The 24,457-nt window shown below is 47.1% G+C and overlaps 8 protein-coding genes across 8 annotated transcripts; 4 read left to right on the top strand and 4 right to left on the bottom strand.

Moving 5' to 3' along the window:
- Nucleotides 1-24: 24 nt before the first annotated feature.
- Nucleotides 25-3,285, top strand: FSUBG_8771 (3-(3-hydroxyphenyl)propionate 2-hydroxylase; the record flags this gene model as incomplete). Its single annotated transcript, XM_036687212.1, has 8 exons — nucleotides 25-63; nucleotides 117-152; nucleotides 321-368; nucleotides 426-1,078; nucleotides 1,135-1,177; nucleotides 1,947-2,453; nucleotides 2,572-3,168; nucleotides 3,217-3,285. The coding sequence occupies 8 exons, from the start codon at nucleotides 25-27 to the stop codon at nucleotides 3,283-3,285; spliced, it is 1,992 nt and encodes a 663-aa protein (XP_036535697.1).
- Nucleotides 3,286-3,540: 255 nt separating this feature from the next.
- Nucleotides 3,541-4,329, bottom strand: FSUBG_8770 (uncharacterized protein; the record flags this gene model as incomplete). Its single annotated transcript, XM_036687211.1, has 1 exon — nucleotides 3,541-4,329. One exon carries the CDS (start codon nucleotides 4,327-4,329, stop codon nucleotides 3,541-3,543), a length of 789 nt encoding a protein of 262 aa, XP_036535696.1.
- Nucleotides 4,330-8,600: 4,271 nt separating this feature from the next.
- On the top strand, nucleotides 8,601-8,887 carry FSUBG_8769 (uncharacterized protein; the record flags this gene model as incomplete). Its single annotated transcript, XM_036687209.1, has 2 exons — nucleotides 8,601-8,680; nucleotides 8,728-8,887. The coding sequence occupies 2 exons, from the start codon at nucleotides 8,601-8,603 to the stop codon at nucleotides 8,885-8,887; spliced, it is 240 nt and encodes a 79-aa protein (XP_036535695.1).
- A 3,683-nt stretch (nucleotides 8,888-12,570) lies between these two features.
- On the top strand, nucleotides 12,571-13,842 carry FSUBG_8768 (uncharacterized protein; the record flags this gene model as incomplete). The annotated part of the gene is made up of 3 exons (XM_036687208.1): nucleotides 12,571-12,730; nucleotides 12,784-13,047; nucleotides 13,097-13,842. The coding sequence occupies 3 exons, from the start codon at nucleotides 12,571-12,573 to the stop codon at nucleotides 13,840-13,842; spliced, it is 1,170 nt and encodes a 389-aa protein (XP_036535694.1).
- Nucleotides 13,843-14,188: 346 nt separating this feature from the next.
- On the bottom strand, nucleotides 14,189-14,608 carry FSUBG_8767 (septin; the record flags this gene model as incomplete). The annotated part of the gene is made up of 2 exons (XM_036687207.1): nucleotides 14,189-14,210; nucleotides 14,256-14,608. 2 exons carry the CDS (start codon nucleotides 14,606-14,608, stop codon nucleotides 14,189-14,191), a joined length of 375 nt encoding a protein of 124 aa, XP_036535693.1.
- A 1,546-nt stretch (nucleotides 14,609-16,154) lies between these two features.
- Nucleotides 16,155-17,393, bottom strand: FSUBG_8766 (uncharacterized protein; the record flags this gene model as incomplete). Its single annotated transcript, XM_036687206.1, has 1 exon — nucleotides 16,155-17,393. One exon carries the CDS (start codon nucleotides 17,391-17,393, stop codon nucleotides 16,155-16,157), a length of 1,239 nt encoding a protein of 412 aa, XP_036535692.1.
- Nucleotides 17,394-19,148: 1,755 nt separating this feature from the next.
- Nucleotides 19,149-21,004, top strand: FSUBG_8765 (low-affinity hexose transporter; the record flags this gene model as incomplete). Its single annotated transcript, XM_036687205.1, has 6 exons — nucleotides 19,149-19,162; nucleotides 19,221-19,315; nucleotides 19,364-19,517; nucleotides 19,577-20,222; nucleotides 20,270-20,648; nucleotides 20,697-21,004. The coding sequence occupies 6 exons, from the start codon at nucleotides 19,149-19,151 to the stop codon at nucleotides 21,002-21,004; spliced, it is 1,596 nt and encodes a 531-aa protein (XP_036535691.1).
- A 161-nt stretch (nucleotides 21,005-21,165) lies between these two features.
- FSUBG_8764 (large subunit of dimethylformamidase) lies at nucleotides 21,166-23,540 on the bottom strand (the record flags this gene model as incomplete). Its single annotated transcript, XM_036687204.1, has 3 exons — nucleotides 21,166-21,816; nucleotides 21,863-23,380; nucleotides 23,430-23,540. The coding sequence occupies 3 exons, from the start codon at nucleotides 23,538-23,540 to the stop codon at nucleotides 21,166-21,168; spliced, it is 2,280 nt and encodes a 759-aa protein (XP_036535690.1).
- Between the last annotated feature and the right edge of the window lie 917 nt (nucleotides 23,541-24,457).

The raw sequence follows: 24,457 nt of genomic DNA, 5'->3' as shown, positions 1-24,457 counted from the left end.
GGTTTGCGATACTCGAACTGTACTATGATCTTCTTCTCTGGTTTCCTCGTCGGGTGCTATCCCGTAAGTTCCGTTTTAATCAATAGCTAAGTCACTATACTAAAATTCAAGCGCAGCTCTCTATCTTGGGCCAGAAATTTCCTACTGCAAAGGTATGCGCGGCCATTTGCTTTCTCTAGGACATAGTCATGCTTTCTACTCCAGCATGCACTTCCTACTCAGGTTTTATAGCCAATCGCTTCTTTCTAGGCCTTATCGAAGCCGGTATGTCGCTGCTATCTATGCTTGTCACTTCTAAATGGTACACTAATAAAGAACAGGTTCTTAGAATGGGCTTCTGGTATTCCAGTGGCGGTGCAGTCAACCTTGTATTGCCAATGATCAATTATAGGCTTGGAAGCATCAAGAGCAGCATCGCTGGTTAGCGTATCTTCTACATCTTTGCCGGTGCCCTTACTCTTCTCTGGTCGTTTGTTGTGTATGCCTTTTTCCCCGACTCACCTGTCACTGCAAAACGCCTTACGGAGGACGAACGAGCCCTGGCTATTCTGCGGCTGCGAAATAACAACACTGGTTTCGAGAATACCCGTTTGAAGCCACGGCAGATCTGGGAGACGCTGGTTAGTTACCAGTTTTGGTCGCTCTGCTTGCTTGGAATGCTGTGCAGTACAGCCACAAGCGCTGCCAACACATTTTCAAGCTTGGTCTTTAAAAGTCTTGGCTTCAGCGTGTTTCACACCCTCCTTCTCAACATCCCTTTGGGTGCCATCTCCATCTTCACCATTGTTGGATCTGGGTGGCTTGGCCGGACGTTGCCTAATATGAGACATCATATTTATACCATCGCATGCCTTCCAGTTATTACATGTTGCGTTCTATTGTGGCAGCTACCTGCTAGTCAAACTGCTGGGCGAATTGTCGGTATCTACCTGGTTTCGTTCTTTGGATCATGTTATCTTCCGGTCATAGCCTTTGGCACCTGTAACTTTGCTGGCTATGCGAAGAAGACAATTGTTTCTGCTGGGACTTTTGTTGGTGATTGCCTTGGTAATATTATCGGTCCGTTGCTATTTGATGCGTGAGTATCCTATCCATTTTCTATTACAGTAATAACTGCTAACATCTGTTATCTAGGAAATTCGCGCCTGGATATAATGAATCATTCATTGGCATTATGGTATGTTATGTTACTGCGATGTTGATTTGTCAGACAACTCGTTTTATGCTGGCGCGGGAAAACAAGAGACGCGAAAGGGAATACGGGCCCCCAGGCATCTCGCATGGGCTTGAAGATGTGACCGAGAGGGATAATAAAGACTTCAGGTACCAGTTGTAATAGGAGGCGCTTGGAACAAGAAGAAAGGGGTATGGCAGCATCGACTCAGTATTATGCTTCATACAAGCTCTAAGTTAATTCGATAAGAGACCATAGTTATATTATCACTATTGCGAGTATGGCTAGTTTCGCGACACGTACGTTAACTGTGGACTTCTGTTTAAATTTTAAAAATAATATGAATCAAGAACCTAAGGCATACTATCCTGTCCAACCTTCTTCGTAGAATTTTGTGTGATGACAGTCGTCTTATCCGATTCAAGTTAGTCGGTTTTTCCCTTGTTATTACCGCTTACAGATGCCGATGATGTGAGATTTGGTGCCGTAACTTAACCCCGCGCTGGGGGCGGGGGATCGCCAACAAGGTTGTTACGGAGCTTAGGGCTCGTGACGAAGTAGACTGCATATAACGTCCTAATCACTCTCTTTACTCACTGTGATTACAATTGAATACCCAAGCCCCTAGCAAATTCTATCTTAACTGTATCTCCAGAGACTTTAACCCAGCCCTTTTACTATCATGGACTCATCTTCTTCAGGTCGACCTTTCAACAAGGCAGAGTACTACCTACGTGTCCTTCGCAACCATTCCTGACATCATCTCATGCAGATTATTATCGTCGGTGCAGGTCCCTCGGGGCTACTACTGGCTCTTCTTCTTGCCCAGAAAAACATACCCTCGGTAGTCCTGGAGTCATGGCCGTATCTTGACACGCGTCTACGAGCAACGCAGTATGGAGTCCCCGCCACCCGTGTCTTCCGTCGCGCAGGCATACTCGATGACATTCGCAAAGCCAGCATTGCCAGGTTCCCTAGCATTTGTTGGAGAAGGGTGTCAGATCACGAGAAGCTGATTAGTCTGGACCTGTCACTTGTCGAGGATGATCCCGATCGCATGACAATCTTACCTCTAGGTGAGATCATACAAATCCTTTACCGACATTGCCTTGAGAGAGGAGAAGGATTGATTGACGTCAAGTTCAATCACGAAGTCACAAATGTCGGCCAGGATGACGGTTCTGCCTATGTTGATGTTAGCATCAAAGGCGAAGGAGGGACAGAGAAAACAAGACTCACTGCTGACTACGTCGTGGGATGCGACGGAGCATCTAGTGCCGTAAGACGCTCATTGTTCGGGAGAGATTGGCCTGGTCAGACACTACCGTATCGATTCGTTGTTCAGAATGTTTGTTCCTCGCCTAAAAAGTAATATCCCAATTACTAATGAACAATAGGTCTACTACGACGGCTTCCAGAAGCATAACTGGGACGGCGGAAACTACATGGTCGACAATGATCACTGGGGCCTCATTGCTCGAAGAGGAAAAGGAGGTCTATGGCGCGTCACCTACGGAGATCCAGTTACGGGTTTGACAGACGACGAGTATCTAGCCCGACGACCTGCACATATGAAAGCAATGCTACCGGGACATCCCGACCCAGACCAATACCGAATCGAACGAACTAATATATACAACATACACAACCGTTGTGTTGAAAGCTTCAAGGTCGGCCGCGTACTTCTAGCTGGTGATGCTGCGCACGTCTGCAATCCTATGGGAGGATATGGCTGCATGACTGCCGTCTTGGATGTTGGCGGTTTAGCAGACTGCTTGATTGGATACTACCACGGTCTGGCGGGTGAAGATATCCTCGAGAAATATGCAGAGATCAGACGGGATATCTTTGTCAGATATGTTGATCCGAGATCGATCAAGAATCTCAATCGCGTGGCGACATCAGATCCCCACAACATCTTGGAAACAGATAAGTTTTTCGGCATTCTGAAGGATCTTCAGCGGGATAATAATGATATGAGGGCGTTTTTGTTGGTAAGTCGCTAGATCTCACGTTAATGCTGGTGGCTGACGCATCCACAGAAAGTGTCCAGTATCGAATATGATTTCACCAAACATTATAAGAGCAACCAAAAAGGACAGGTCCTGTGAGCGACTACAGGACAGCAGTATAGATAATATGTACATTCCTCTGTTGCCAATCGATTCACAATTTTACTCTATTTATTCCTCTTAAACAGTGTGTATTTCGCTACCTGAGCTTCAGGACAAACTCGCAGCCCTTCCAAAGACATAATAAGAAGATATCCCAGATATTGTTCCTCGAGTCCCGCAGGTCGAGTCTCACCACCAAAAGATCGACTCATCACTCTTTGCCCCCAGGTCCCTAAACCGTCTCATCGACTACTATTTCAAGCTCGCCAAATACCCACGCTTCTCGCTCAATGCCTTGAGTCTCTTGTCAGCGAAGTCTTTCTTGTGACATAGAGCCTTGAAATCATTCCGAAGACGAATTCTCTCGCTATCAAGTCTTTCTCTATATGCGTCAATCCGAGAGATCGCCATGTCTACTCCAGCTAGCGTGCTGATCTGTGTCGGGTCTGTCATTTTGTCCATGTCTTGATCCTTGATAAAGAGGGAATTAAGCATATTCACTCTAGCTGCCATCTTTTCTTCCCCCGATGTGTACAACTGTTGAGACTTCATCTTTCCAGTCAAGAGACGTTTCATTCCTTCTTCAGTACGCATCTCAAACTCCACATCCAGGATATCTCCATGCTCCGTACATACCTCAGCCAACATTACATCTGTTGTCGCAATCTCTCTCCTTATAGCATCAACAGTCCAACGGATAAATTCCAGGTCATGCTTTGAGAACGGCCCTGTCCGTCCTCGTGCCTCATGAATTGTATGTGCATGTTCCGTGAGAAACGCTACTTTTGCACCACCAAGGTGGTTAGACCAAAAGGCCAAGATGAGACACTCGATTGATGTTAGTCCAGCAGGGTCTTTCAATCCAGAGGTGATCTTACGTACGCCGGTGCTCATGGCGATGAAGCCTTGCTCACCAACCTTGTTCAGATCGATGTTGGTGAAATACCCGAGATTCTTGATGAATAGTGCATCGCTGACACCGTGCTTCTTGGTAAGGGCCGTCACCTCAGGTGAGTAACTAGCTTTGAAAGCGGAAAACATTGTGAGTTGGTGTGAGATAAGGCGTTAGTAAAGAGCAAATGACCAAGTCGACTGGTGGAAACGGACTTCTCCAAAAAGAGTATTGCTTCGTGAAGACACAATGGGGATGAAAGGGAGTTGAGAGATTATGGTATATATAATCTTTAGGTAATTGCCGTCTGTGTTTCCTCCATCCACATGTTCATGCCCCAGTTTCTACATTCAGGTCCTGTTCCCTGTGCATGGAATAGAATTTTGGTGAACATCTGTTAGGGTTGGACGGAACACAATGCGGCCTCTGAACAGCACCTAACAAAGCCCTCAAATACGGTAAAGCTCTTGTTACAGAATTTCCAATGCGAGTTGCTTACCTAAGGTAGCTCTGATAAGAGATGTACCTAGCTATTCAGTGGAAGTAATATTTCAGCGCCCTTTAGATAGTAGGCAAATAGTAGCTTTCTCTTTTTCAATGGTCCCATCGGCAAAATAGCCTAAAACTTCATACAGAGCACATTCAAGAAATCTCTAATTTCATCATAGCTCAACCCGCGAATCAGTCCGGCGATGCAACCAATGAGATAACAGCATATACCTGAAACCTTGACTTGTCGGACTTTCGCATAGGGCTGAATTGGGTAATAGGGCGTTTGTCTTGGACTTTGTGGGCTATCGCCGTTGTTGATAGGGTTATGATGTTTCTTCTTGTGGATGTGTCATTGACCCGAAGCTAGGAGAACTAGTTCGCCAAGTTGATTCAAGATTAGGTATACTTACTTATCTTCTATTGGTTTTCATCTTGGCTAACGTCAAAAGACAAATTGTGACACATGGGGAGGCTATCATGCCTCAATAAATAGACTTTAGGCAGCTAAATAAATTCTTTCTATCTCCACCTGTCTCGGGCCTATACGCCAACTAGGAGTAGCGTTGTGTCGACTTCTTAGTAGCTTGCGGGTCCCAGCCTGTGACGGCTTCATGATTTCTAGAATACTGCTATTAATGTTTAGTTGTAAGCAGTGTATATGCTTCCCTCCTCCTCCACGATTCAACTCGCGACTTTGTAAACTTACCAGACGAAAGTCGCATGATCTCTTGTCGGTTTACTATCCAGCCCCTCGAAAGAATCTGCACATCTCGTGTAGAAGGATGCGAATCCTTATCGGACCACGCTTGTGGCTGGCCTAGCGCGTTTGTGGTGACGTACGTATCGGGGCTTATCCGTCGCAAGGAGACAAACTATACTAGAAACGGTCTTGCCCTTAAACACAAGGCATTATTATTTCTTCTTCTCTCTGGCCTTTCTATCTTCTAGGATGCGGCATTTCGATTGATTCCTCACAATGAACTCGTCTTGGGAGGAATGCGCGACTGAATTTGATCCTGATCCAGACATTGCCGGAATTGGTGTAAGCGTCCATGATGTGACACGAGAGTCCAATCATGACTGACGATAGCAGGTCGTCACCGCTTTCATTACTGCCTCGTGCTTGGCAATTATCAGCATAAGCTTGTACCTTGCCATTGCGAGATCTGGCTTGAATATCATTGAAGCTCCAAGTGTGAGGCCACCGCCTCGTTTTGGCTTCGTAGAATTCGTCAATCCAATTGATGATTGGGTGCGGAGAAATGTTTCAGATCCTTTTGTCAAGCTTCTTGTCAGATCAAGATGGATCAGAGCGCATATTAACCAGTTAAGGCGCGGCCTCTACTCATTCGTGTTAACCCTCGCTGATACACAACTCGTCACTGGGATGGCGATACTGTGTACTGCCATCATCGAGTTACACAGACAAGAGATATCGGTCTATCATTTCATGACAGCGACTAACCTTGTATGGCTCACGAGTGGTGTGCACATACTGACACTCTACGCCATACGCGTTGAAACAAATGGAGGGTCGAGCAACAAGCCTTTTCAGTACCAATCAGACGGCAGGTCTTTTCTCAGAAATGCTACATCAACTTCATCTCTGAGCGCAGACATGATGTGTCGAATTTTCGCTATGCTTATTCTTGCAGCGTTGCTGCTGTACTGCACCTGGATTACCGGGGCTGGAGGATGGGATGATTACGACGAACGGTTAGCGAGTTGTGCAATCGGCCTGAAAAAGTCGGGAAGTCCTCTCTCTTGGCTGATTGCGAGCTATGTCCTGCTCATTCAGGGGTATACCATCCAGTGTCTGTCATTATGGCCCGCAGTCTCAATATGGTGGATGAACCGAGTGAAGACTTTGGGCGGCGACAGAGTTCTGGGAGCATCAAAGAATGAACAGAAACGGCGCTGGTGGCGATTGATATTTATGCCCCTGTATTACGCATTCAACTCGGAAGCACTGGGCGTGCTTCTTTTCGATGGGGTGCTGTGGTTTGGCCTTGGAGTTTGGTGGATTCAGGCGGAGAGGATATATGTACTTGGTGCGTGGGAAGGGATGGAGTCTGAAAGCGACATTGAGGGGGTTAGTCAGCTGCTGTGCCTCCTGATACTGATGGTCCCATTTCTGCAGGCATTGCGCACGTATCACGGTGAGTCGCCGCTAAGCCCACAAGGGAATCATTGAGGAATGCTGGCTGACGTATGCATTGTTCTTTAGAGCATTCCAGAACATGTACTCAGCTTGACCTGTTCCGAGGTCAGGGTGCGTATGATAGTGGACAAACATCGCAGGAGGTATTAGGTCGGGCACATGAAATGGACAGCGATGACACAGAAGCTCCGGTTCGTTTGGGATCTGTCACTCGTACAGCTTATCCAGTCTAGGCCGAGACTCGCTGTGACACTATACAACGGCTTAGCTGAAGTACGAGACAAGGGTATGACGCCTCGTGTAATAGCGTAGGAGTTGTTTGTGGGGTGGATTCTAGAACCTGGTCGAGTTACGCTTACTCTATTGTGGTTGGTCTAGGCCAAGCTAAGCTCGTAAACAATACGGCATAGACCATACATACTCATTCTCTCCATCAGTCAAGCCTCACTTTACGACCTTCTTGTTGCGCGAAATAATGACTCTGCCTTACGCTATCGCTTTTGAGGGTAGTATGCGACGCGTGTACACTGAATGGAACTCGCGGAGAAAAGAAGCCAACAAAGGCAAAGCCTCCAAGGCAGAATGAAAATTATCACGGTCCAGCCGGTGGTATACGCCAGCTCTTACAGATCTGTTGTGACGGTCTTGGGCCACGAGAATATGTCCAGCTTCATGATACGCTTGCTGCGTTTAGACAGAGACAGGATACCGAAAGACGTCGCGTCTTCGCTGATTCTTCTCCGGTAACGAATGGGAACCTGAGCAAGGTCAGAGACTGCCTTTGCAGAGATTCACCTCTACAAAGAGCGGCTTGTTGACTAATCTTCATTTTATCTCTCAACCGTTCCGACTTTAGCATTAAGCATAGATCCCAAAGTCTCGGAATATTGTTTTCAGTAGATGATTGTGCCTCTCATACCCGTTGATTCACATTAAGCTTGAATATTGAGTATCCATACAGATCTAATCATGAAGCAGTATCTCAAACCTTTGACCCGTTGCCCAGGACCTTTATTACCCTGAAGCTATCCAACTCTCCTCTTAGCACACCGCTGTGACATCATGTTCCTGCATGTCACCAGGGATGAGGTGGGCTAAATTAGCAGATCAGCCGTTTTCCGGGGCAATGGCAAAGCAAACCAATCAAGCAAGCCACGTCGTTCAAACGGGGCCGATCGCTCGGTATCAAATTGCCGAAACGTTACAGCGTCAGCACCAATAAGTCGTTGCACACGATCAAACAATTGGATCAGAGCCATCGTTAGTGTGTTCTAGACCTCGGCAACTTCCGTAAACTGCTCCCCCAACTCTAAACCTCCCCTGGATAATACGGCATCACCAACGAGCCAACGGTGATCCGCAGGGGCGCAGTCAGCCCTTTCATCGCCGCGTCATCCTCTAGCGTTATGGCATGACTGACGGTTGGAGGTCTCGACGTCTCGTATTCTCTGCTGCCCTCATTGCGCGCCACAGCTATTGGATCCTTACATCGTTCGGCCCGCGTTGAGGCTTGTAAGCGAGCGGATTAGTACTAGCCTGGCTGACTGCGGCACCGAAATGCCGGTTTACGCATCAGCCTATAATGAACATCGTGTAACTCAATTACAAGTCTATGACAGTAAACACCACGGACAATTTGAGTACAAAAGGGCTGAGATGGCAGCCTCATTCCGAAAGCTTAAACCATCACACCTCATTCACTCTTTACTCACTCTACTACAATCTTTCCAACTTACAACTTTCAAGTTAATACCTTAATTATTCACCATGAAGCTGAACTTCCTCCTCGCTGCTGCTCTGGCCACCTGCGCCATGGCTGCTTCCAGCACCACTGAGACCAGCACCAAGTACGTCTTCTCCATCTCAAAAGTATGAATCTCATTAACAGAAACAGGACTGAGCATCACACCACCAAGACCAAGACCGAGACCGCCAAGGCCAGCGCTACCACTCACTCTACCTCCAAGTCCAAGGGCGCTGCTGCCCCTACCATGGGTGCCGATATCCTCGGAATGGCTGGCATTGCTGGTATTGCCGTTGCCATGGCCATCTAAACGCGCATTCCCTACTGTACACTTCGACGGTTCATAGTCTCCTGTGGGGTTTGGATCACTGTATTTGCATTCCTAGATTAACATCGACTGAAGCGAGCCCTACCTTGTCACTCTACGAGTTGAGCTTGGTATTTAAATTGACCTACATCACGCATATCGTGCCGCCCTTCCTTGAAGAATTATGTCCACTGTTATGAGCACTTAGCTATCTAAGCTGTCTATTGTGATACAGGTATACTCAAGTGTCTAATCAGACAACATCGAAAGACCTATGATGTAATTCGGTGTTGTATCCAGAACTATCGTTCGCCATATCGTGCATCAGCGACATGCAAAGGTCTAAACATGTTCATATACTACATTTGTAATCTTAGTGCGAAGCGACTCTTCTGCCGTTGAGATCTGGTCTCAGGGCGTTCAGCTATTGATCGAATTCCACATGGCCAGGAGTTATCTGTCATTGCTCGGGTTTTGCACTGTAATAACAGCGCATGTGCCTCTAGCCGACCCCTGAAAGTGTACTAAAAATAGGCACTTGGCGGATGCACCGGCCCCGTCCGGCCATCAAGAGCATTTTCACATTCCAGGCGAAGACTTCACTCCGGGATACGTTAACAGTACACCAGAACATGGAATTGAGCAACATCATATCAACTAATCGCTGAGCACTGAGCGCTATCACATCTCTATCCTGTAAGGTATCAGTGTCTTCGTAGCTAAGCCGCTGATACCTTGAGTATGACAGAAGTATGATCTATACTACTCGGGCTACCAAAGTAATCTACTCCTCGAATTTCTGGCATCAACCGCCAACTTGAGATTTTAATTGTCTTGGTGGCGATCCTTACCCAAGATAAATACCGGTAAAGTGAAGCAATGTCTTCAAATTCTCAATTTCTCCCTAATCTCCTATCCGCCCTTCCGAGTCCCGTTCGGCACGTTTGATCCGAACCCACTCCAAACTGCATCTCCTTACTAATGACGCTTGCTTGCAAACAGCGATTCAGTTGATACGTTCTCATTCAACGGGAGGCCGGGTTCTTTTGGTAACCGAAATATTTGCCCTTTTAGGACTCGGTCCTCTGACTCTCGACATCAATCAACTTCTTTCCCAGATACAGGAATAGTTATATATTACTCCTGAATGTAAATAACTAGCATAAAGTAATAAATAGTAAGAAGTCTACAGGAAATCTTTTTATTATTATTTATAATCTTTAACTATTTATTTCTTTACTTAGCTTAATAAGCCTTTATAACTAAATATTTTACAAGGAATAAGTTATATATATTATTTTTGTTTTTTTCCTTCTAAGCGTCTAGTTTCCTCTTTCTCATTTTCTTATTTTTAAAACATAGAGCCTGTGACTTTATTAATAAAATAAAATACTAAAATAATAGTTTAACTTTATTCTCCGACGTACACAGAAGCCAAACCACGCGTTCTTTATTCCTTACTACTGACTCAGGCAACGCTCGTGCATCCTGTTCACTGTAGCAGTACAGGGTAACTCGGAGAAAGGGTGCAACAAGTCAGTGTACCTTGAGCATTCGATTTGGTGGTGTCATAGGGGTAGACAATTTGTTGGAGAAGAAAGGCCGAGTAGCTCTGACGACTTCTTATTACAGGACTTGCGCACGGAAGGTATTTAATAGCTTGGATCATCACAGACAATTGATTATCGCTGAAGGCTATTCGGATGCCAACTGTTCCGACTACCTGAGGCGGCAGCGAGGTCATGCGCTCAAGTCCAATGTCCTGTTTACTTTGCATTTGTTGTCCGAGCCTTTCCGGGGATGGTCAGATTACTTTACGTGTCCAAGCCAGAATATATGAACAGTCTGGGGTGACAATCTTTTGCGCTGCTTACAGTGAACAGCCTACTCGGGTTAAGACGTTGTCCGCCTAACTTTTTACTGTATTCTCGTTGACGTTTCGAAGATCTTGCGTGAAACTTAGAAATCAGTTCTCAGCAACCCGTTTCAATTACAAACAACAAATCTGCAGAACTTTGAACAGGTTGAGCATGGCTGATAACTAGCCCATTATTTTTATAACTTTTTCTAAGAGAAATCAGATTCAGATACCGCATGATTCACATGTGTTCCAGCAAGTCCGTATCATCTTTCAAACCACCAGGACTTTGTCCCCGTCTCATGCTGTGACTTCAGAGGCCTCGAAACTTCAATAACCAATTAGCGAATGGCCTCAACATCACAACCTATACTAATAGTCCTTTTAATTTCAGATACAAAGTTAACATGGGCAATAGAGTTGGTCTCAGACCATGTCAGTAGATATAGTCCCTATTGCCCGGAAGTTCAGTCACTTACAACCCTAAACTGGCCCCCATGGCGAGCTGAAAAGTAGCCAGAAACGGGATATTATCCGATCATTAGTCTAACTTTGTATCTGCCGGCATAAGATAGACTTTGTCAAAGCACGATCGAGCGGTATAGTGGGACCTGGAGATGATTTGGAGCGAGCCAAGTCGATAGATCGATCGCTGTGTCCGACACCTTTCTGACCAATTAGGGTTTGAAAAGATGTAGCACAAACCTGCCCCGGTTTCCATATATCGCAGCTGATAGTATCCTCGCCGACATGCCGGTAGTTACCCTTGATGCAACGTGACGCAACTATGGTGGACCCTGTTTCACAACCATGCAGACTGTTTAGCATTGAGTCATGAGGGCAGATCAAGCAAAACCCCAGTGGTTTAGGGAATGTCGAGAAGTCTTAGAACCTGTTTTTTAACTGCAGCATAAACTTTGATGCTCTCGCAATGTTTTCTATACATGGTTAGTCCACCTGAAGAACTGGGGTAACTGTCAAAGCCATTGACAGAAGTACGCGTATCTTTAGTCGGAGTTAGTTTACCCGCCTTATGGTTATCTTGAGTAAAGTTTTAAGCTAGAGCATCTACTCCGTACTGTCCATGCGGCTCCTTATCTCGGAACGACAACGTCAAAGCTACGAGTAACAACCCCAGCCTAGCGGTGCAGATAATGAAGCACCATTGTTCTTGGCAGCAGCAGACCCCAGCAAGTGTTCGTGAGGGGATTCAAAAGCGGTAATCGTCGGCGCTCCAGAGACTTTTCAGGTAATAGTCTTGGTGGCGGTATGATTTAGACCGACGGGTAAGCCATCGAACCACTCTTTTCTAGACCTCGTGGCCCGACTATCATCGCTTCACTTTAACCTTGGCCCTACGGACCTACAGCCCTTATTGGACGCGTAAGTCACAGAATCAATAACTGCAAACTCTATTCTCCGCCCCTGAACAGCGGAGAGTCCGACGTCCGCTGGCGCTATTGCGATTATCAACAGGGGTTTCTCCAACAGCTAAAACAAGCCACCAATCATGTTCCCCTAAACCCCTGGAAGAGCTTCCTGTTTCATCAATTACTTTCTGCCGATCTCTTTAGCAGAGAGTGTCAAACTCGGCCAACGGCAATAATTCTGTCATGGGGAGAGAAAATGCGGAAGGTGATACTTGTGATGTGACGTTTTGGCGCAGTTTCATCGATTCTGACATTCCAAGCTTGGTCTAGTCTTAGCTCAGGCCCCCTTTCAGATGCTTTATAACAATGCCGTGTAAAACTCTTCAGCTGAACATGTCTCGCATTATTTTGGGAGGGAAGCAAATGTCTTACCTTCTTCATCAACGACGTCAGCCATAATGGCCACTATTCCAGCCAACCTTTCGATTTCAATTCCTACATTAATTGGATCGCTGCTATCCTGTGTAGCGAGCTTTTTCGCGCTGTGTCTTCATGTTATTGTTCCTCCGCCACGACGGCATTTCCGCCATGCGTTGATTGTGAACCTCCTCGTTGCAGGTAGGTCAATCAATCCCATCAGACACCGATATCAGCCTAACTCGATGACCAAGACTTCATCAACAGTCTCAACAATACAGTATCTGGTATTCTCGCCATCAAGGATGGCTACGCGGATCCGAAAGCGTCCCCGAGTACTGGTTGCGTCGCCAATGCTTGGGTTGGTCAATTCTCAGTACAGGCGATCGACTTCAACATTCTTATCATCTCTGTTTCGGTACTGCTCGCAGTTCAGCGACAACAGATTCTTGACGACTCGTCGAGGCTAATGACGGCAATTGTCTGCCTTGTACCTTGGATTCCTGGCACAATCACCAGTAAGTTACGGAAACTCAAGGGCCTGCAACTATGCTGAATTTCTTCCAGGCTTCGTCGGACTCGGTCTCCATGTCTACGGCCCGGTGAGCGGGAACTGGTGCTGGATCCAGACGCAGCATCTAGGTCTCCGCTATGGCCTTACTCACGGTTGGCGCATCGCCATCTTCCTTGCAACAGTGGCTATCTACACCTACATATACATCAAACTCCGACGACTCTTCAGTTTCGTCAAATACGGTCTCTCTTCCTCTACCACGAAAGGATACACCACGAATGCACAGTCGAGAATCGATCGAGAAAACGCCGAGCAGTCGGACACGCAGCGGATATGGGTGACTACCACGGCGGAGGCTTCGTATGAACTTGAGTCGACAGGCATAGCGAAGGGAGACCAGAGCGAAGGAGACGATGCATCACCTGGTGGAAAGGTCCAGTGGGAAGCTTCTGCCATCCCTGAACCAGATCCGCCCACTGCTGAAGACCACGGAACCAACAATACGCAAAATGTCTCGATTGGCAACGGACCGAACCATCGCGTACCAAAGTCACCGAACCTGAGGAGAATGCTTCTTTTGAACGGATACCCAATTGCATATATCATCCTATGGCTGCCGGGCATGGGGAATCGCTTAGCTGAGTCGGTCGGCACGTCACCAAAGTGGCTCACTGGTCTCCAAGCTTCAACGCAGTTCATAGGGCTCGTCAACGCTTTGACATACGGCTTGACGGAACAGATGCAGCGTGCGGTCCAGATGTGGATGAAGAGGCGCAGCTTCAGAACGCTTGATCCATAAGCCATGGGACTCTTACACCCAACGGTTGGTTATAGACCTTGGAGGGATACAAGTTGGAATTAATGAGACTTGGCTTTTCGATATGTTGTTTTTAATGTTTCATAGATATAGGGCTTCGAGATACCAATACAGCAAAACATGTGATGACTACCCATAAACTCCTTGAAAGCCTTGGGCTTTTTTCTTGTTCTACCTGAAATGAGCGACTAATACTGTTTACAACAACAGAAGTAATGTTATCTTTTGAAATGAGTGACATGGAAATGAAATCCTCCAACTTGGTCTTCCTTCTTCTGAATCTCCACTTCCTCCTATCCGGGGTCCTAGGCACAAATGCCCTCCACATTTAACAGTTACCAGGATCAGCACTGCCACAGTTAGCAACTCAACTCTCTACACTCATACAAACTGACCGGAAACGCCACTTAGAAACAGTAGACTCTCCACCACGGTCACAGCCATAGATCTCGTTCTTAAGACGCGTGTAGCAGTCATCATTGCCAAGATCAAGCGTCTGGTCCCACTGATTCTGGACTTCAAAGAGAAGACCGAGCTTGCCGCTTTGGGGACACATGGACTTGGTCTGCCCGGGGCTGAACTGTCCAGAGAACATGCCCTGGGAACCGTAGCAGGCGTCCCAGACGAACTGGGCTGCTTGGTCTTTGTTGGGCCAGGGGTCGCCGCCGGAGTAGCATCCCGCGTTGACGGCTTGGGCGTTGAAGGCGAGGATGCTGCCGAGAGCAGTGAGGATGGTAGAGGTCTTCATCTTAAGGGAGAGGTGGGTTGTGTTGAGATTGTTGTTGATTTGGTAGAGGGAATGGTGATGAAGGACTTTTTGAGCAGGGCGACATGGCCTTTTTATCTTCATTCAACTCCCTTGTCAACTCATTTTGAGCGTCTTTCTTTCGGCGATTCCCACAAAAGGTTCTCATCTCGTTCCCGCATTAAGTTCATTCCTTCCCATGCATCATCGTGGGTACGGTCACCTCGGGAAAAGATATCGTCAATTCTCTGGGACTTTTTGTTGATCATCATCAAGTGCCTAGGGTGTATACATCGTGCCTAGCTGAGCTATGATAGGGCTGAAACTCAGCCCCCGCGGCAGTTACCCACGTCTACATGTCAGATACTGTCAGAAAATGCCTATGGCGGGTCTTGAAGCCTACCATTGGCGAATCATCTGGCCGTGATGCTAAAGTCAGGGGGTTTGAGTCCAAGCGGCCAGTCCTTTTGTCAAGACTGCACAGACCATGAAGTCACCCTGCCGTTGGGCTGACAGTGGTGACTGAGCACCTAAACGATTACTAAACGGCAACGACGATACTTTCAAGAAGGATCGTTGCTACGTCACTCCACAAACGTGCGAGGTTGAGTACTCACATGTTCATCTCGTAAACGCACTACTACCAACGCGTTCATAATTTGCATAATTCTGAAGTTCCAAAACCATATAGGCCTATAGTGTTGCAAAGCTGGTATATCCTGAAGTTCTAGTTAGGCATAGGTCAACACTACTGGATATGATCTACGGTCGGCAGTTGCGCCAGCTGAAGGGCGTCGAACAAGCTGACATGAACTGGATAATGTTTTCCGCTAGGTGCTACGACCTGCCGTCGTCAATCCCTGCATCGCAGGCTACCTCCAATGTTGACCATGCCAAGGTCGAACCTGAATCCAGTAAGATACCGACCGTTTTCGTCTTCGCAAGTTATTCCATTCGTGGTCTATCCTACACAGAATAGGAAGTTGTATGCAACAAACTGGAATGACCACATTTCTGCTGACATCAGATTTTGTCCTGCGTGCCCGAACCGTGTTCTTTAGAGAATGAAGCAGCATGCGGTCGCATTCGGACTTTTCCAAGATGTCCTCTGTAGATCATTTATCAGATGCCGAGCTCTTTTTATTCCGGATGACTTCTATGATTGGATGGTCCACTTCGCTTACATATGATGGCCTGTTCAATTTCTCTTTTTTATTGGTCTGTTCGTTTAAACCTCTGTCCTATTGGCTTACTGTTTCAATGCGGCTTACATTCTCCTTTTCAGATCCATGTAAGGCTAAGCCCTGTGCTCCGTATTCAGTATTCACTGACAAAGGCTAATAGGGTCACATTGAGAGTGATGTCGTAATTTCTCCTGGTCTAAATGTCTTGATCGCGATATGTCTAGGAACAGCACAACTCATTAACTGACCCGAGTGTCGTATACAAGATTAATAGTCAAAGCTACCATATCAGCTTCCATGCCCTTTGAGCGTTGCTCATACGAAATCCCTGACTGACCATAGTACACTTGTCCATCCTGAAAGCATTAACTGTCCTCCGTACTCTCGCCTTCACTCTCACTAACATACTCATACGCCCTCCGCCATGTGACCTTCTCCTCCTTGGGATCCATGATGACAGCATAATGCGTCTCCCCATTCCTAATCATATCATTCTGCAAAAACTTGACCACATCCTCCTTCGTCACAACGTCATTCCGCAGCTTGTACCTTCTTCTACAAGCCCGAACACATTTCCTCCATAACTCATCCAAGTCCTGCTTTCTCTCAAGTGAAAACGCCACCAAGTCTGCCATGCCCGTTGGATCTTTGCCTTCTTCAAGCTCCTCCGCAGCTTGTTGGAGATGCGCGGGGTTGTCTTCGTCTTTGGCGTCGTGGTTATAGGCAGCAAGGAACGTGTCGGATTCGCGGATTGATGCGCTGTGGTTGTCTTTCTCGATGATGAAGACGCGGTCTGGTTGGCAGAGGATGAGATATGCGGCGGTTGGACTGGATGTCGAGAGTTTTGTAAGGACTTGTTGTACATATTCGTCCTGCAAATCGGGGCTGATTTCGTCCGTCTCGTGTGTTTCATCAGACTGTTTCTCCGATATCGTAGAGTCACCAAGTACAATTTCTCTCAGACTGCTTGATATCGACTGCCGCTGCCCAAGAACCACCATCGCCTGGTTGTATCTATAGGACAGTCGTTGCCGAAGAGTCTCTTTGGCGTGGTGCGGTCTGAAGTTTAAACTCAAACTCATGCCTTTTCGCACTCCCGTCAGAACGCCAATGTACCCAAGATACCCAACCGTTGTGGCAATGACCGGACCTGCGGGCATACGAACAAAGTCGAGTTCGACGATGATATTTCGTAACTGATGCATGGCCCAGTCGAGAGTCCGAAAATGAAGCATCCGCGTCGCGTTCCCACCAGAATCTGGATTGATTGTTCTGACCCCGCCGCTCGTGCATCCCAGCAAAAGGTCCAAGAGAACGTTGAAGGCGACGAGGATGTGCATGGGAATGCCAATCGCTTTCGAGATACCGACCAATTCCGCATTTTCCTCATCTGAATGAACGCGTCGCATGAGCAGCGGCGAGATCGCAGCTATCATTTTTCCGGCAAATTTGCCAACGGGTTCATCGAGGAGGGCGTAGAACAGGGAGGGTAAATCGCACGAGTCCACAGCGGTCTTGAAGTGCGGAACGACATGATCGTAGCGGGTCTCGGGAGGTAGGGATAGATCGACGATGAATTTTGGGATTTCTCGATATTCTGACATTTTGAAATGAGATGATGATGGAAAGTTGAGACTGCGCCAGAAGCTGGAGAGCGAGAATCAAGTTTCATGGGCAACTCGAATGGAGGCGTGGATGCCTAGAGCTGTCATCGTAGCTGGCGCACATGAAGTAAGCTTTCGCAAACGTGAGGCTTAACAAACGAGGCACTGCAAGTTTGTTCATGTGCCACGACGAGCAACATCCGAAATGTTGTCCTTGGACTTCTAGAGGAAAACATAATCAAGGTTTGGTGGCTGGTGTTGATTCAATGACACTGCTCTACGTGTTGTTTATTTCCGAGCTGTTGGGTCATGCCCTGGCTGCCTGGCTTCCATTTCTGGTTATTTCCTGGATCGGGGCCGGGCCGTTCAGCTCCGAGCTGACTCTATTTATAGTCTGTCCAACCAAAAAGCCGTTCGAAATTTGAAGTGGATGTCAGTGATGCTGAAGTGGAGTATCGTCCATCCAATCAACGCAAGACCTGCGACTTGCGTGTCGGGCCTAGTTCGCCTAACCTAGAGCTTGATAATATGTCAATTTCCTCAATTTACTTCTGTATAGGGCCATCAAAAGGCAGGACGATGGTGAAACTATGCTGGCTACTCTTTGGGATCTTAGAATCCTTTTTTTCTAACTGTCCAAGTTATGTACATGTCCCAAATCGCTGATGCTACCATTATTAACAGTCTTTAGTTGAGACGGGCATGCTCGGTGTCTCGTTTGTTGGTTATGGATGTAGCGGAGACATTGCATGATCACCAAGCTTTCAGACTAATTGAGGCATTTATTGCAAACTATTCATTGCCAATCTCAAAATTGGACAATGCTCAATTACACAAACTGCTCCGTGGTACAGAGGAACAGTTTGGAGACAGCTATTCGCACCATCATGCCACGCAAACCAAATCTTCCGAAAGAGTGTAGCGCAGCGATTGCTCAATGGGTAATGGAACGTTGCGTTGTAAAAACGTGACGCGACAATTTAACTGAGTCATTTAACTTCAAGCATAATACTTAAATAAATCTCCGCAAGTCCCATGCCTTCCAGCATCTTTGCCGAAGTCAGGTGATGCTGATACCTGTTCATTCCCGAGCTGATGGACGCCAAGACCGGCCTCCCTGCCGCGGGTTTCGTCTGTGCTGACGTTTTCATTTGTAAATTTCGTACAACTCAGGTGCCATTCTGAGCCTCAGATGATTGCAAAAAATATTCTGTATGTCGCAGCGGAAGTTTTGTAGAGTAACAACAAACAAGCGGTGCAGGCAGCAGCGAGAAACCATGGTCTTTTCTGAATCACCCTACCTTTTCTCCATCCCACAACCCCATTTCTCCTATCATGGGGAAGTCCAGCGGTGACCCCACGACGTGATTTCCCCACAGAAAAACACATCCCACGGAGAATAAACATCACCCGCCAGGATAAACCATGCTCACCGGTCCGGCGCTCTTCGGCCCAGTACTCTAAACCCCTTGGATTCGGCCCTTTGGTTATATCCGGGGAGCCTCACCTTGACGGGTAAAAGGTGAAGGTTGTTCTATTTAGCCTTGTTCCCCGATAGGATAACGGTGATCCGCTACGCAGAATTGGAAGGTTTGAGTATCGCGTTGTCGTGGTTTCGGAAACCCTCATGGGACTTGTAGTCAGGACTCCTTTTTGGAGGATCCATTGGACATGGAGCCAATAAATAGATGATTGAGGCCGCGTTGAAGGAGAAGAGCAGATCAAATCATTTGGGGGTTACAATACATTGAAAATATGTTTGGGAATAAGTATGCTTCTCATCTCCTATAGCTTCGCGGTAGTAAAGTAGAGCTGACCCATAACCAGATCTTTCACTGTCAACGGGGCAGCCTGCGGAGCCGAGGCTCTGGTCTTGGCTCTTATCACCTCTCTTGGAGGCTTTCTGTTTGGCTATGATACTGGTCAGCGATATTCAAACCTTTGAAATGACTGAGTCTGACGTGAAACAGGCCAAATCTCGGCTATGCTTCTATTCAGAGACTACGTGGATCGTTTCGCTCAAACAGACGATGACGGCACTAAATACTGGGTCCCCGCTATCCAAGGTATCCTTGTGTCTCTCATGAGCATCGGATGTCTCATTGGAGCCTTGTCAGGATCCTAGTAAGTTTCCCATCTCGATTGAAGTAACTGTCAGTCTGTCTATTAACATAACGACCCAGCACTGCAGATTGGTACGGTAGAAGATGGAGTCTCACCATCTTCGTCGTCATCTTCCTCCTCGGCAACGTCATCCAGATTACAGCCATGTACTCATGGGTCCACATGATGATAGGCCGTCTCATCGCGGGTCTCGGTGTCGGAGCCCTGTCCATCGGCATCCCTATGTTCCAGAGCGAGTGTGCACCGCGAGAACTCCGCGGCGCTGTTGTGTCGTCATATCAACTTATGATCTGCTTCGGCATTCTCATCTCCAATATCGTCAACTACGGCGTGCGTGAGATTGAAGATAGTGATGCGTCGTGGAGAATAGTTATAGCTATTGAGATGGCTTTCTCGATTCCTCTTGGTCTTGGGGTCTTGGCTTGTCCTGAGTCGCCGAGATGGCTTGCCATGAGGGAGGATTGGGATGGTGTGAGGGCGTCGTTGGCGAGATTGAGAGGGATGATGAGTGATGTGAAGAATCCAATTGTCGAGGATAATATTCAGGAGATGAGAGTTTTGCTTGAGGAGGAACGAAAGGTTGGGCAGGGTAATTGGTTGGAATGTTTCGGTGTGCGCAATAAGGGACCGAAGGTGCTGTACCGAACGCTCCTTGGAATGGCTGTTCAGTTCTTCCAGCAGTGGACCGGCGCCAACTACTTCTTCGTAAGTCAACCACTGCCATTCTGCGACAAAACCTAATGGGAGATCAGTACTACGGAGCCACCATCTTTGAGTCTGCCGGCATTGACGACCCTATCCTCGTCCAACTAATCCTCGGCGCCATCAACGTCGGAATGACCTTCTTCGGCATCTACTCCGCAGAAAGGTTCGGTCGTCGCTGGCCCCTCATCATCGGAGGCTTGTGGCAGACTGCTTGGCTTCTGATCTTTGCGTCCGTCGGAACTGCTATAGATCCTGAGGACAGCAGCACCAGTGGTATCGTCATGATTGTTTCTGCTTGCATGTTCATCGCCTCCTTCGCTGTCAGCTGGGGACCACTCGGCTGGGTCGTTGTTGGGGAAGTATTTCCTTTGCGCACTCGTGCCAAACAGGCTTCTTTGGCTACGGCAAGCAACTGGCTTGCAAATTGTAAGTGCCGTATCACAAATCAAGGGTGCTAGTGCTGACATGCATCAGTCCTCATCGGCTTTCTGACTCCTTTCGCTGACGCCGGTATCTCTTACGCTTTTGGCTACGTGTTTGCCGGGATGAATCTGATTGGCACCGTCATCGTATACTTCTTCCTATACGAGTCAAAGACTCTTAGTCTCGAGCATATCGATATGATGTACTGTCTGCCTGACCTCAAGGCACGGGAGAGTGCGAAGTGGACACCGCCTGGGTATGTCAGCCGCGAGAAGAAGGATGAGTCTTACTCCGAGGAGATGGCGAGTGGGAAAGATGCAGAGAAGGCTGTTATCCATAGTGACAGCGGGGTTGAGTGAGATGAACTAAGGAGGGAAAGCCTTTGAGTGGTGGAAAGGTAAATACGAAAATTGTGTTAGATAGATGGATAGATTTAGGAGTTTGTATAGATATATGTATTTGAGCTTGAAGTAAACAAATCTATTCTTGCTTTTGACCTTCCGGTTTCACTTCATTTTTCTCACGCTGATGCATTCTTCTTCCCACGGGAGAGGAACTCTCGGATGACATTCTCAGTCACATGCGCAACATCGTTCTGATACCCATCCCAAGCCAGAGAGTTATTCCAGTTAATACTACCAATACTGAAAACGGAACCACCTCCATTCGTCTCGTAGTATACCATGTCGCTCCTCACAAGAGGCGACGTAGAGCCAAGGGTCCCGATCATGGGAAAGATGAGCTCCTCATTGAACAGCATGAAATGGTCATCATGTCGCTCACTTCGAGCAAGTAAAATGGCATTAGCCGGGCTCCCAATCGCGACATCAAGACGATCGAGCTCATCGCCACTTGCGCCCCCAGCAAGGCCCTTTGTTCCAAGGAGCTTTCGGGACTCTTCGTTAAGACCTTTCCAGAGCCACTCCAGTGAAGGGTTGTTGAGGGCTTCGTCGGTTGGAACGAATGGTCGACCGGGTCCTTTACCCGAAGCACAGCTGCCGATGCCCCAGAGCTCGTTGGGCGGGCGACCGATTGAGCGCCAGAGACCACCGAGTTGGCCATTTAGTGCATGATGGCGCTCGCCTGGGGGGTTCTCATGGGTTCGGGCACCGACATCAGCGCGTCGGACTTCCATTCGATGAGGTCGCTTGGGGTCCGTAACTGATTTCCACTAAAAGAACGTCAGCTTTGTAACAGTTGTATGATTGGTTACTTACATAGAATCCGTTGCCACCGGCATAAATGAGTGATCCTCCATTCTTGGCATGTCCCTCGTAAGCATCAAGAGACTCTGCAGAAGGATATTCAGGATGCGAGCCAGAAATGACGACATCGTATTGAGACAATGCAGCACGACCGCGGAGATGAAGGTCGTGGTCTGTGAGAATGTCGTAACTGTCACCGAAATGTTTCTCAAGAAATCCAACCATCAACAGATCCGCTGAGAACTCTCGCGGTCGCTGAAAGCCCCAGTGGATATAATCCGGCCGCACATTCAGAATCGGTCGTTTAGTGGTACTGTACACCACGCCTGAGCCATCGCTGTGAAGATGGTAGATAGCCAGACCAAGATCATGGCGTCGCACCATCTTGTAATAATTGTCAGACGCTACGAGCTGGACACCTTCGGGGAATGAGATATGTGTTGACTTGGTCTCGTCATACATATGTTCATTCGCATACGCGAGGTACGTAAACGTCGAAAATACAAAAGCAATCTTGGCTTGCGGTCGGACTTCCTTCGGACGGACGAAGAAGACAATTGCATCTTTGAGATCTGACTCTGTATCTTGAACTTCGATCGCATAAGCGCCTGAGCGCAGATCACCGGGGACGGTGAACTCAAAATCAGTATCCCACGCTGCGTCATCAAGATCATCGTCGTGAAAGTGAATAGCACCGAAACCATACGTTGCCTCCTTCCAGCCGAGGCCAATGAGCTTGTGATCCCAGTCATGTCCGCGAATAGCTCGCGTTGGCGCATTGACAAGAACGCCATCGAGCCCAGAGCCAGAGACATCAAAGATCTCATCTGTATCGATCCCAACAGAGAAGTCGTACCGCGCGATGTCCCAGTTCTTTCGACCCAGGGCCTTGAAGCGGGGAGCTTCGATGCGGCCGTTGAAGAAGTGCACTGGGGGTTGCGAAGTAGATGTTGGGCTGGCTGCCGTAGTAGCTGCAAAGTACATAGGACTACCAGAGTCAAGACGAGGAGTGCTGGAAAGAGATGTTTGAACGGTGGTAGACGAAGGAGCAGTTTCGTTTCCAGAAGCAATGTGAGTGAGCTGCAACTGAAACTCCTTCGCCCTGAGAGTGATGCAAACATGGAACCATCGACGTTCACGGGCTGAAGAAGGGATCTTCCTTTCCTCAACACCATTGGAGGTACCAATCCACACAACCAGCTGATTATCGCGATCAAGAAGAATAGCTATACCAGCGCTCTTGATAGCGTTAAGGTTGGACAAAATAGCCTGGGGATGAGGAGCATTAAGCATCCAAGGCTGAACACAAAAGTCAATCTCAACGCCTTCAGACTTGCCCAACAAAGGTTCTCTTCTCCATGCATCAACAACAGCGTAAGAACCAGGATGCGACGCTTGGAAACGGCCGTTCAGCTCGCCTTTAGGACCGTGCTCGATAACTTCTTTGGCGGGGGCTGGGGCATGGGGCATGTCGAGGCCTTGGAGGAGTCTGACGAGCCGGTATTTGAGCTTGGGCTTTGTAGAGGAGATCTTGGATGGTTAATGGGAGGTTACAGGGAAGGGAATGAGGCTTGGATACCTTGGCATGGGCTGTTTCGCCGGGGGAAACTACCCATGGCTCTACGTAGCCGGTGATTTCTTCTTCATCGTGACGAAGTGCAGGGCGGACGGGATATTGTGAAGCAACCATATTGGCGATTGATGTTTGTCAATGAGAAATTGGCTCAAGAATTCAGAATATTATCTGCTGGGCTTTGTCCTCTGAGTATCTTGTTGCACGGCATTATCGAGCCTCTTGATGCATTCCTATATAATTATTTGGCTGGAGGTGTAATTCCCGACAATCCATGGCTTCATCAGTTTCTTATTTCCCGATCGAGTAGTCGTGCTCTAGCGCCTTGCTAAGGATGTGATATGCGGAGAAGTATTCCGAGCCTCTCGGAAAACTCTTGTATTCTGGTTGGACGAGAATATTAGACAGTTCACCAACTAAACTGCTTTAACTTGAGTAGGAAATATCCTTATTTCCCTTCGGCTCATTGTATCTCTTTTTGCTGATCCACGAGGTTGGATTTAATTCACGCCAAGACGCCAGTTCTCTTGAGATTAAGGAGATGATTACGGATAATGATATCCCTGGATACCAAGTGGACGGACTGTTTGCTAGCGATTATTGTGTTAAAACCGAAGTGTATTTTCTAACCTTGTGACTAACTTATAAACTCAACTCTATTACTACCTTCTAATTGCCCTAAACCTTCTTCTTAGCCCTAATTACACTAATATATATATTATTATAAAACTTTCTTTAGGTTAAGCTTTTTTTATATATTAGTATTTCTTAATAATTCTAATAGCTATATACTATACCTATAAAAAGTCCTTCTTAGTAAATTGCCTTTTATATATTAAATATAAATATAATCTAAGCTTAATTTTCTCTAAGTAGCTTTATAGCTATATTAAATTTCTTCTATTTCTTTAAGGTAAATAATACCCCTTTTTTTTACTAAGTAATTAATATAACTTTTTTAAGGAATAAGCTATTAGTAAATATATAGGTAATAGTTTAATAGTGTTAAGACCTAATTTTATATAAAGGTCTTA

This window comes from Fusarium subglutinans (assembly GCF_013396075.1).
Source record: "Fusarium subglutinans strain NRRL 66333 chromosome Unknown NRRL66333_c0000124, whole genome shotgun sequence".
Lineage (NCBI taxonomy): Eukaryota > Fungi > Ascomycota > Sordariomycetes > Hypocreales > Nectriaceae > Fusarium > Fusarium subglutinans.
This window is presented reverse-complemented; position numbering and strand designations above follow the sequence as displayed.